Source organism: Nothoprocta perdicaria, unplaced genomic scaffold, assembly GCF_003342845.1.
Source record: "Nothoprocta perdicaria isolate Ctin4 unplaced genomic scaffold, notPer1 scaffold_65, whole genome shotgun sequence".
Classification (NCBI taxonomy): domain Eukaryota; kingdom Metazoa; phylum Chordata; class Aves; order Tinamiformes; family Tinamidae; genus Nothoprocta; species Nothoprocta perdicaria.
In genome coordinates, this window is record NW_020455921.1 from 3533473 (window position 1) to 3546326 (window position 12854).

At 36.4% G+C, this 12854-nt stretch overlaps 1 protein-coding gene across 1 annotated transcript in view; it reads left to right on the forward strand.

The window, feature by feature from the left end:
• Positions 1 to 5364, forward strand: part of ST18 (ST18, C2H2C-type zinc finger) — a 163743-nt gene extending 158379 nt beyond the window's left edge. The window contains exons 20-23 of the mRNA XM_026050101.1: positions 832 to 920; positions 2421 to 2524; positions 4234 to 4377; positions 5086 to 5364. Coding sequence (XP_025905886.1) covers positions 832 to 920; positions 2421 to 2524; positions 4234 to 4377; positions 5086 to 5226 — 478 coding nt within the window. The 3' untranslated portion in view covers positions 5227 to 5364. The remainder of the gene's footprint in view (positions 1 to 831; positions 921 to 2420; positions 2525 to 4233; positions 4378 to 5085) is intronic.
• The last annotated feature ends 7490 nt before the right edge of the window (positions 5365 to 12854 follow it).

Here is a 12854-nt window from a genome sequence, read left to right on the forward strand (position 1 = left end):
TTTTGTACAAATAAAAAAAAAAAACACAACCATTCTACTGCTTGGACAAAATCTTGTTTTGTCCGTACTTGACTACATTTGAATACAAATCAGCATATGGGTATTTTTTCTTTGTTATTTATTAAGATAGTATTAAGTTAGTGCAATTCATCTTAGGCCTTTAGTGAGCTATAAAAATTGCTTCAGATAATTACCAGCTGATGAAATTGTAAGCTTTAAAATCACAAAATGTAATTTAATATGAACAGTGATTTAAAAGCAAACTGACTATTATAATAGAACCATTCAAAAAAGCTATTACAGTCTATAAGGCATATCCAGATTTATTATTATATTGATCATTATTATGTATCAACAAAATGATACAATAGTTGTGCACATTGGAAATCATCCCATTAACTGAATTTTCTTTTTTTTTTTTTATTTTAAGAATGTTAAACCTGTCATTTTAAAGGTCTATACTGCCTATATACTTTGAAGTATAACACTTCAATAAAAACTAAAGTTTTTATTTAAAAGTAGTGGTACTTCAAGAATTCTGTAAATACTTCCTCATGTAACTGAATAATAGCTCCCACTGTTATTTAGATATTCTTAAATATACCTAAGAGTTGTTTACTTGTAGGATGAGATTTCTGTATCAATTTTCAAGCTAGAATATACAGTTAAATAGCTCTTTATGAGTTCTGTCAATCCCTGAAGCTATGCTATAATGGAGATACAGATGTGACCTTAGGTACAGAGGTCTGACCAAGTGCATAATAATATTGCCTGAAAGGATTGTTGCCATTTTCAAGTGGGTGCTAATGTTTCTTTCCCTATCTTTTTCAGCCTGTCTGGTTGTCCTCTGAATGCACAAGCCATAAAAAAGGGCAAAATTTCGGAAGAATTAATGACTATCAAGCTTAAAGCAAGTGGTGGTAAGGAGATTTGTAAAAGATGACATTTATTTAGATAGAAGGGCTCTGACTCCTMTTTATTCATATGCCCCTTTATGCCACTTTGGCATTAATTCTCACTCCTTTCAGATGTCTCTAGCAATAAAAAACCTTCAATAACAAAAATCTTTTCATGAGAGATTATGAAATTCTTATTTACATCATGATAGCTCAACATTTGCAGTATCTTACCTCAGGGTATTTCTTTTCTTTTTTTTCTTTTTTTTTTTTATTTTTATTTTTATTTTTATTTTTATTTTTATTTTTTTATTTAAAGATATTTTAAATACTGTTATTATTACTGATGTATCAGTTATAGCTCAGACTCATCAGCTAACTAATGATTAAAGTAAAAAGGGGTGAATATTCCATGTAGAAATTGATTCATCTCCCTGTCTTGAATCCTACATAGTTTAGTTTCTGTGCAGTGTTGTGATGATTTTCCTAACACATATAGCAATATAAAGGAACAGTTACCAAACAGATACAGGACGAAATAGAGTCTACTTTGTCATGCAGCATAGCTTAGAGAATTGGAGGAGTTGGACATTGAGCCAGGATTAAAGAGTCTTAGCTTTTTTGCCTCTTACTGCTGAGTAAAATGGCTGTGTTATCTTTGGAAAATGAGTTTGTTCCCCTGTGCCCTGCTCTCTATCCAAGTTATCACTGGAACAGAGACAKCTGCTTGCTGATTTCACATATTTAGTCCCTGGTAGGCTCAGATCAGGAGTCAGGTCTTTAAAGCAGTACCAATGACAGTGGTAATAACCTCTAAGCAGAGGTGATCTCAGAGTGATATGAAGCGGAAAGAGAGAGATGGATTGCCAGTTGTAACTATTCAGTGTTATTGAGGAAAACATTTTCATTAAAGACCTGAGGATCTTTTCTTTGCTGCTTAGCAAAGAAATTTCCATTTTTCCATCATTTAAGCATTCATTCATAACTAAGGCTGTGCTTCCAGTTATTCTGTATAGACATTAGTACTCACAGAGTTTCTTGCAAGCTCAGTAGCAAGTATAACTCAGCCTACTAAATTCAGTCAGCTTATACCAGTGGAGATGTTACCCTGAGACCTTCAGTGCAGAGGAAGAGTTGTGCCTATGTTTGTTTTAAACCTAAAAAGGCATTGTTAATATTCAATCATCTTGTGTGATAGACTTTCCTTTTTCTGAGCATTTCCAKCACTTTTCCTTTCTTTATTCTCCAGCTTGTGGATGCAAGTTGTATTGAAAAAAAGAAAGAGAACTGAGAAACATGACATTTCAGAAAGCATTACTTGCCCCTTACAAGTTAATATAGATATTTTAAAACTAGCCGACAGTTTTGACAGATTCGACAAATCAAAGAGGCAATTTAAAGATCCATCATTTGATCAGAAAGCCTATTTTCCTCTTGTCCAGTAACAGGTACCCCGCCCCATTACTTGTATGTTCTTTTACATGTGGACACTTAACTGACCATGGTACTTYCAACTGGTTGCAGGCATTGAGAGTGATGAAGAAATCAGACATCTGGATGAAGAAATAAAAGAACTGAATGAGTCCAATCTTAAAATTGAAGCTGACATGATGAAACTTCAAACACAGGTATAACATCAAAGCAAAGAGTTCAAACTTTTCTTATTCATCTAAATGTTATATTTTAACACATTTATTCTTGTGCATGTTTTCCCATCACTTTGCAGCATTTAAGACTGCCAATGTTCTTCATGTTTTTTCTAAAGATTTTTTGTTTGTTTGTTTGTTTTCTGTAAATAAGAATCAATGTCCTTGGTATTGTCATGAAAATCTGCAACAGGACAAGTTTTAAACAGTTTGGAGCTAATCCTGGCAAGTAAGAAAACCATATTTACTAAACAAAGCGTGCATTTTCCTTTGTTGACCAAACCTGTGTTGACCAAACTATACTGAATCTCATGACTGCCATAAGAACTTCCATTACTTCTTATGAGCACCCTCAAACTGTTATGCAAGTTGATTATGTTTCCATCTCTCTGTGCCTTAGAAAAATTCCCTACTTCAATTCATCCACGGCCAGTTATTCAGATAGTTTGAATTTTGCCTCCAGGCAAATAATGGATGAGTTTTGCTGACCTGTAGAGCAGATTAGTTTGATGGAAGAGACCCATTCTCTTTCATTCTTTTGTATGCCAGGAAGAGTAAATTAGCCTTAAGATGCTGATTGTAGTTCTATTGAGTGAGTTGAATATGTTCATCCATGCAGAGACTGCCATACACACCTGGTAGTTCACCTGGTAAACCTGGCAAAAGCTAGACCACGAACCTACTAAACATGCTAGGAGCAGTGAGAGATTAGGAATAAAATATATTCCTAAATGGAAACAGATCTGGAAACCCAGTATGAGTCTAAACTTACCAAAGCAAACTGACTGTAACACAGTACACCCCTCTGTATTGGCACCACATTGGAATATGTGCAGTGCTGGCCTGTGCTGCTTTTATAATAGACACAGCTTTTATGATCTAGATATAAGTGAAGTTTAATCTCACCTGTGCTGAATCCAAATAGCCTGGCCTTGTGCTGCAGAGTTTGTGGGACATCCATCCCAAACTGTACTGCAATCTTTTTCAGTGGCTCTGGACACTTTTTTTTTAAGCTCTTCACRGAGAACACTGTGCTCTTGGCACTGATAGAATAAATTTCTTGATTTATGCAAGCCCAGGTTTCCTCTCCTCTGAATTTCTTCCTGCTGAAGGCAGTCCAACCAGCAGCTCTTGAATTTAACTGCATTTGAAGGGGCATGTCTCATGAGTAGCTTTGCTCTGCCTCCATTTCCTCTAACTTGCCAAGTGTCGGGCTTCTGAGAGCATTGTCTAGAAGCAAAGTTCTAGTGGATTTTGCTGGCACTTCATCACTTCAGGCAGGCACAAAGGAATTCTGCACGCTGAGGATGTTCTCAGTGTGTGATGAAGATAGCAAAGGGAGCGAAACTGACCACAGCAAGAGGCAGATACAGGCAGTACAGAGGCATATAGTCCTGATGAAGAGAGAGTGTCTGTAATGCCTGTGGACAGGACTCTGTTGTCTGCACTCTGTGCAGCCACTAGCAACACTCCGCTGGCCATTAGCACCTTGCTGACGGAGGGTTTCCCTATGAACTTTCATCTCAGAACGAATATTACTTCTTCCTTGTGGTCAATATTCTGTGGAGAAATTATGTTAATCTTAAAAGTGCCTCGAATTCCAATCCACTGTGTGTCCTTTGACAATTATGTGACTATCAGCCTGGCTTCATTCCGCACCAAGGGTCTCTTTGTTTGTGTGTAACTTTTAGATCACATCTATGGAAAGCAATTTGAAAACAATAGAAGAAGAGAACAAACTTATAGAGCAGAACAACGAGAGCCTGCTGAAGGAGTTAGCTGGCTTGAGCCAAGCCCTCATCTCCAGCCTTGCTGACATTCAGCTTCCACAGATGGTAAGACCATAGCCAGGAGCTTCACACCTTCTTTGGGATTCTTTTGCCAGCACCTGAAGCARATAAGCAAGCTCAGGGAGCAGCAGGAGCACTGTAGCTGTGTTAGCAAAGAGCTGTGCTTAGGCTAATTTACTCTTCATAAATGCTAGATGAGTCACCCTGGGGAACTCTGCATGCTCACACTCAGTTGCCTTCAGAACTGTGCTGACACTAGTGTCTCTGCCCTGTGCAACATTGCGCAAGAGAGACTTTTCGCCTGTTTCCACTCTCTGACTGTTCATCATGTAGAAGGCATGAGAACAGCATGACAGAGAATCCTAAGGGTTATTTTGTTTAGAGATCAAAATGTTCAACTGTCTCATCCAACTCAGTGCTGTGATTTTTCTAGAGAGAGCAAAGCTCAGCCTATGGCTCAGAACCTCCAGGTTCTACTAGTCCTACTTCTAGATACAAGCAAAATCCGCCAAGATACCTAGATTTCTAGATCTAGATACACCAAGAGATGAATCTCCCTTTTCTTCTACAAACACTCCAATAATTTGGATGACTGTCATGTTTTGGCATTTGCCCCATTGCCATGTCACTGCTTTTCCATGCTTTTGGATTGATTGAGGGTTGTTTTATTATTACTATTACTATTACTATTAATTACTATTACTATTATTAATTTTACCTCCTACAATTATAATGTGTTTTGTCTTCATTTAGGGGCCAATCAGTGAGCAGAATTTCGAAGCATATGTAAATACACTCACAGACATGTACAGCAATCTGGAACGGGACTATTCCCCCGAATGCAAAGCTCTGCTGGAAAGTATCAAACAGGCAGTGAAGGGCATCCATGTGTAGGATGTGAAAGCTGCTGGGCAACAGAAATTACTTAACAGCAGTAAACTCCAGATGGATCTGTTAGGAGTTCATGTACTGCTAAGGGGTGTAGGTTGCCATGCTGCATTTACAATTGCAACATTGCACTAATTTTTTTCCCAGCTGACATAAAAAAAAAGAAGAAAAACACAATAGACTATTTGTATTAACAGCAATGCACTCTGTTAGTATATTGTATTTATTTCAGTACAATTCCTTTTTTTTTCTTCTTTTGCACTCAGTTTTTGTAAAGTGAATGTAAAAAAGTGTGTGCAACTATTTTTTATATTTTTTATTTATTTCTAATCAGAGTTGTTTTTTTTATCTTTTAACAGCATTTTTGCGGCCTGCCATATTTTTACAAATGTGTTTATTAATTTATTTTCCAATGGGATTTTAAATAGACTGAAAGTTATACTGTAAATTAAATAACTTGCTGGGTTTGTACAGGAAGAAAAAAACTATGAAAGTAACAAATGACTGAACTGTGGTTCCAGTTTTATTTTCCTCACATCCTGCTTTTTTATAATGGCTTTGTATCAGAAATGGGTTTGCAGTAACATGAGATGTGAAGATGCGTGGAATGAGAAGATAAATGGTGCCCACTAGTGGGTAACTTGGGCTCTTAAAAGCACAGTATGCTGGAAAACAGTGTGTTAAAGAATATGCTAGCAATAATGAAATATAGCAATCAGCAAAGCACTTGACTTAGCTGTGTGATTTAGCCTATGCGAATGGTTATTTAAAATGTTTCAGGAGAACTTCAGAATTATTTTAACAATATAATTTTTTTCCAGTTTAGTTCATGGAAAAAAAGAATGATGAAACAGGAAAGATAATTTGATACGATTGGTACTTTTTTAGTACAAGACGTTGAGGTTTTATCCAAGTGACCAGTATTGCTATGGATTTGTATTTGAAAAATGCAAACACATCCCAAGCTGAAGATTTTGTACATAATAGTTAATCAAACACATTTCCCCTGAAATGGCATTTAATGCTGGCTTGAACTCACAGAAGCTGAAAAGGCAGCAGTCTGGAGAAGAAGAACATTCCTCCAGCTCAGCGGTGGTTGCTTTTCTTTTTAAACRAACTGTAGCAACACAAAGATTGGTTTCTCCCCGCTTCTTGCTCACTAAGGCTAGTCAGACACTGACTTTGTGGTCAGTCTTTCAATAGGGTACAGAGCGCTGCAGGATGTAGGGACGCACGGAGATAGGGACACACGTGTGCACAGCAGGACCAGCGCGTTCCTCCGAGTGTGCTTAGCCTGGGTTTGGGTTTTCTGAGTTTCTGCTCTGTCAGAAACGGGTGGTTGCTATAACAGAGGCAATGTCTATTTCAGGGATTGTAAGTACTTAAGCATTGTTTCAAAAGTTTTTTTTATATTTATTTTTTTTAAGAAAAAGGTATAAACAACCAGCTAAACTGCCTTTTTTGTATGCACACACACCTCATGTGCATATGTGCCTCAGTGTAAATGTATACATGGATCTAGCGTGTGTTTAATTTTTCCGTGCTATAATTAAAGTGTTTATTTTTATTAGCCTCATTTATATTTAGATTGAATATGATGGCATTCACAGGCTTGACATATACAATTATATTATTACTGTTCCTGCACAAAAGTACTATTTAAAAGTGATTCAAYTCTCATGCACTGTGGTCACTGTTCTGCATTAGGTGGAGCTTGCTTTTTGTTCGAGGGTTGACTCAACTCTCCAACTTTAGTTTAGACAGGGGAAAATGTATGTTCTTAGAAGCTGTATTTATTTTTAAATTGATTTTTTTTCCAAAACTACCATATGTGTTGTCTAATATAAATAGGAAGACACCAAACAAAAATTTGCTATTGAAGTTATTGTACTTGCTAAAAAAAAAAAAGCAAACATTTGCTATACTTGTTAAATGCATACAAAATGATTTCACTCATTACGAAGACTAAAATTTAATTTACTAAATATTTTAACAAATTTGTTATATATTTTATTTAATTAAAAAGATCTCTTACTGATTTATGTATTTATTATTATGATTTATTATGGCTTCAGGTTAATTTATCTGTGTTTGGTTGTTTGCTCAGGATGTTCTGTGAAGTATGTTTGTATTTATTTGCCTCCCTTGTACTTGATGTGTTTTGTAATGTGCACTGATTTTTTTTTCTTTCTGTTTTTCTTTTTTTTGTGTTTAACTTCATTGATGAGCTATACTGTAAATTAGACCTTTTGTAAAGAGCAATGATGTATGCATTTTTTTAATTTGGAGTAGTTTGTATACTGTTTCTTCATACAATTAATATTTCTTACATCAAAGCAACAAAAYTGTGTTCTGTGCTGTACATTTGGTGTATGGTAGGAAATAAAATTGATAATGAAATATTGCAGCAAGTTGTTGGGGTTTTTAGCCTCTAGATACTGACTTGTATTACACATTCTTAACTGCACCTGGCACTATACAATGTGTCAGATGTTTTACTTGCTTTGTGTACAAAATGTGTCATCCCTGTAAGTAAATTTCTGGTATAAATAATTTAATTAGTGTTTTACTTTGTCAATTTGAAATAAGGAGGAGAAAAATGGAACTGCCTAAGAGGTCCTTTTCACTTCTGAAAGGAGGAAAAAAATCCAGAAAATAATCACTGCATTATTTAATGCTTTATTTTCTTGGCAGTTCTAGACTTCATTTTTACTGATAAAGTAGAGGATTTGTGCTGACCTTTAACAGCTGCTAAATGATGTTTAAACATAAAAGCCATTGTGAAGTTTCCAGCAGTTCAGAAACGCCCACTGTTTGAGCATAATTTTCTGCTGAGATTTGCAGTGCTTAGGCATTGCACAAATAAAAATCTGCTGGTTTGAGAAAGACAAAATTTCCAGTATCTAATGGATTCTCTTTTTCACTGTTAGTTGTAGAAAAACCAAGACAGTTTTATTTATGAATTGTGCTGATATCTTCAGCAGTATTTCGCATCTCAGATTGTGACTTCCTGCAAACTTGAAACACATGAAGTGGCTCGTCAGTATTTTCTTGACCAGACGTAATCAGATCAATCCAAAACAGACTCTGACACTAGAAAGGCTGGTTTCTTCAGAGTTTAAATTTATCAGAGGTCCWATATTTCCATCATGGTGTGAATTCTGGATACCCTGGATAGTGGACATTCTGGATATAAGTCTCTCAGCTTCTACTTCTAAGAGGTTGGTTTCAGGTGGAGTCAGGCCTGTTCTGGGAAGTAAAGCTCAGCTGGAGTTGAGTTTTTCTTTTTCTCCAGGAGATTTATGAGAAGACAGCACAAAACAATTCTCAAGTAACTAGCAGTGATTTAGGTAATGTTTCCTACCTAATATAAAATATTATTTCAGGATCTTTTAAAATAGCTCTTTAGCTTTAGCTGTAGATAAGCAGATTTGCACACATCTACATATATTAGTCAGCAGGTGCTAAAGTGATAGCTTCTTCTGATTTCTTACACATCACAGATAAAACAGAAACAGGTCTCCCTTAGCAATTTGCCATAGTGCTAAACAAATAAAAGACCACGGACAAAATTTTGAGCCCCTAAATTCAAATTACAAAATTAAAAGATCTTATTGTGAAAAAAACAGTTCCTCATAGCTATTTTTTTAAGATCTATAATAATTCTGAAACTCTGTTTTTTATAAATTATTGGAATGGCAATGACATGAGAACGTCAGTTTTTATATTCCTGAGAAAACAGTGCTGTGTTCTCAAATGCTTCTATAAATCTGAGACAAAGGAGTATGAAGAAACAAATATTTTTCATAGCAGTTTTAGATCAGAAAAAAAGACATCCACAAATTAACTGATTAAATTACACTTACCTGAACACTACACTAGGATTCATTTTTAAACAAATTGCTCTGATTAAGTTTATATCATCAGCACTAAAGTAATGGTATCCCTATGTATAAAAATGAATTATGTGAATAGTTCGTTCAGATTTGTTATTAATCTAACATTGTATGTGTGTGTTTGTGTAACTTTTGCTTCAAATACCCTTTAAAACTATTCCCATCTTATGAAATTCTCATTTTTAATAATTGTTTTACTTTGATGCCTATAGAAGGTAAAGAAATATTATTAATACAGTAAAAATACATAAATTATACTGGTTGAATTAACTTAATTGGAATTAAAACTTTAAATATCAAAGGCAAGAAAGAATAGTCAATATTTGCCACCATTCAGCTCAGGAAGACTATCCTGTGTCTTAACAGACCATGACACAGGTTTTTGAGCCTGTGGTATAGAAATCAGATTCTGTTTTCTACTACAATTATATTTCTATTTACTAATTAAGAACCTCTTCTTCCTTGATGGTTTAGTGTATCTACCTAATTAYATCATGATTTTTCCACTCAGAGCCTCTTCATCTTACTCACAGAATCACAGAATCACAGAATGGTTGAGGTTGGAAGGGACCTCTAGAGATCATCTAGTCCAACCCCCTTGCTCCAGCAGGGACACCCAGAGAATGTGGCACAGGGTTGCGTCCAGGCAGGTTTAAAAGATCTCCAGAGGAGACTCTGCAGCCTCTCTGGGCAGCCTGTTCCAGGGCTCTGTCACCCCACAGTGCTGCCTGGCTCCAGGTAATTGCAGAGCGAGGCCAGGGGACCCAAGGAGAGAGGCCAGCAGCTCTCCTTTCTGCCCCTGGCTACATTCCATCTGTTATTTTTTATTCTTTTTCTGTCTTAAGTCTCAAGTTTTTTTAATGGGAATTAGTGACTACCCAATGGCATAAAGTTAAACAGAAGTCAGCTCCTGTAGTCTTCCTCTCTGTTCTCTCAGCACTATATATTCTGCATATTTTCRCATTTCCACAAAATTGAAGTTTGCATTATGATTTACACAGCTGCACTATGCAGAAATTGCTAGGAGATTTGCAATGGGCAATATTCCTGTTCATCTTGCTTGGGATACTGTGGGATGATAGAGCTCCAGTTAGCTTTTGTGCAATGTAGGACAGTGACCTAGTTTCATTACCTTTCAATATCTCATTCTGGCTTGATTTTCTTCTGCCTCTTTTACTCTAGTCTTAGACAGACAAGCTTACACATAATTTCATTAAGGATTAGTCTCATTTCCTGTCTGACTTCATCGTACAAATTACTTCAACTACTCTTCATTCTCAACGAATGTTCCCAGGGACGTTGTCCAAGGACATCTCAGGACTTTTCAGTTTCTTAATTACAGTTACTACTTTGGTTGCTTTTATTGGCTCCTGAAACTATAACGGCACTAGGTTTTTTTTGAAACCAGCTAGTAGATTTCATGCCCAGTTTTACATCCCTTCAAGGGATCCTCATTTTTAGAAGCTACAGGCTCAGATATTTTTTGCCAAGTATGGCCTTTTCTGAATTCCCTTCATCTCAGCAATCCAAAGAACTAGCTATCAAGTTTTCACATTATTATTTTATAGTATCTTTATGTATATTAAATTAACATTTAATTGCATTTACAGAGCAGCAGAAAATTCCCACCAGGTGTCAGCAGGTATAGAAGAGTATTATATCACTGACATATCCTGAGCTTAACCCTGTCTCTTACTCAGCTCCTCTTTTACTGTTTCTGCATCCCTTTTTTTAAGTGCTGAGAGACAACAAAACAGTAAATTCCACTTCTCTTTAATTAGGACTGAACCTTAGTTTCTTTACTTAACTGAAAAAAGTCATCTGTCCAAACAATTCTCTGTTTGTCATTGTTGCTGAAGTTGGAGCTGGGGCTTAAAGTATCTGGCCAACAATCTTCTTTAATTACAGTCATACAGATGATCTCATATACACCCCCTGCCTGCTTTGGACACAATAAGCAAAATCTGGATTTAGGAGCCACATTCTATGCTGATTTTGAGTGATTCAAATTTATTGGGATGAAATTCATTTGATCCTTCAGAAGCAGGATGAGCTTAGTTCCTTTGGGAGYGACTTGTCTAGAAATGGGAAATAAAATCAGTTTATTTAATCCTGATGTCTTGTCAAAAAGATTTTAGGGAAGGAATGAAGGTTTTAAAAAGATCATGGAAATCTATTGGGAAAAAATGTGTAAGTCAAAATCCTTAAAAGAATGGAACACAAGCTTCATACACTGCAGCTCAGCCCTTTCCACAAATGCTTATATCACAAAAGCACTGTAGTATGGGCTGTAGCCTGACTGCATGTCTGAAGTTTTCCAGAAGACATCACTAAACCTCTTCTTAAGAAATCCAGATGCAGCCCCAGCTCAGCCATTTGGGTAACTCTAAGTGAAATACTTCAGTTGAGCTCTGTTTTCATAACCATGAAACAAGGAAAAGATCTACACACATTCTACAACGAGCTTACTGAGTGAACAATGCCAACTACAGAGCATATAGCATATGCATGTGTACACAGTAAAAGAGAAAGAGCAAGAACATATTTATAGGAGCATATGGTAGCTATTACTATATGAGTAGATGAGTACTATCCATTTCAACATAACAACTACGGTGCTTGATGAAAGATATCTGCATTACCTCACCATATATTAAATGCCTTGATAATAGTCATTATAGTTCTGATGTAAGATGTTTTATTCTCTAGTTCTTGGTACCAGATAATGCTTTCAGGCCTGCTGCCTCTGGTTTAGGTCCTCTGCATGGTTGTACTCTGAAGGTTCACCAGGAAACCCCATGTTTCCTATTTCAAACTCCATATTATTAGTTTTCATATTCAGGGCATCATTTAGGTTTGGTGCTGTTCCTTTTTTTTTTTTTTTCCTAAGACATTCTCATCCTCATTTAATTCTATAGTTCTTACATTGCTTTCTTTGAAGATATTTGCTTACTAGCACTGCTACTCTGAAACTAAATTTCAAACTCTACAGAAACTAAGGTTTGGAAAAAACGAAAGCAAAGGCTATAAAAACAGAAGCATTTTTACTAAGGTAATTGAGTTGCTACACATTTTGTGAAAATTCAGCTGATTGCTAGAAGTACAAAATTATCATTCCCCCTAAGAGGGAAGTGGAAGGAGGCTCAGCTGTTATATATTCCATTTGGCAAGAACCAGCTCCCAATCAGCACAATGTACAGACCAGCCTACTAGCATGAGCTAAGCCAGGGAACCAGAATCTTGTGCCTGATGTGGCATTAAAAAAATACACAGCCAGTGCAAGATATGTGAAAATAAATATGTGGGCAAGAAATAAGGAAAGCAAGCAGTGGCTGTGGTGATAGTGCTGGAGTAGAGGCAAAGGGCAGGAGTCCATAGGGAGCTTTGCTACACAAGTTCTCCTCTTAACCAAACGGGCATGTTTTATAAATGCACCTGTCTTCCTAATCTGTTAAACTAAATATCCTATCAAGTTTGCTATTGCATCTTCAAGAGCAGAGTCACTGACACTGCATTTTAGGAAAGAACCTGCTAGCTCTGATTCTTCTAGGGAAGGGCTCAGCTTGAAAAGTTAAAGGAATTAGTCCTTGCAATGCCTTTCAGCACACTAAGCTTTGCTGTTGTAACTCCAAGTGTAAAATCAGAAGTGCAATAGCATCTGCCTCCACAAACCAGGGTTTGTTTGGAGGACTACTGGGAACAGGAACTAGGGAGCTTGCTCTGGGTCTCTTTTCCAGG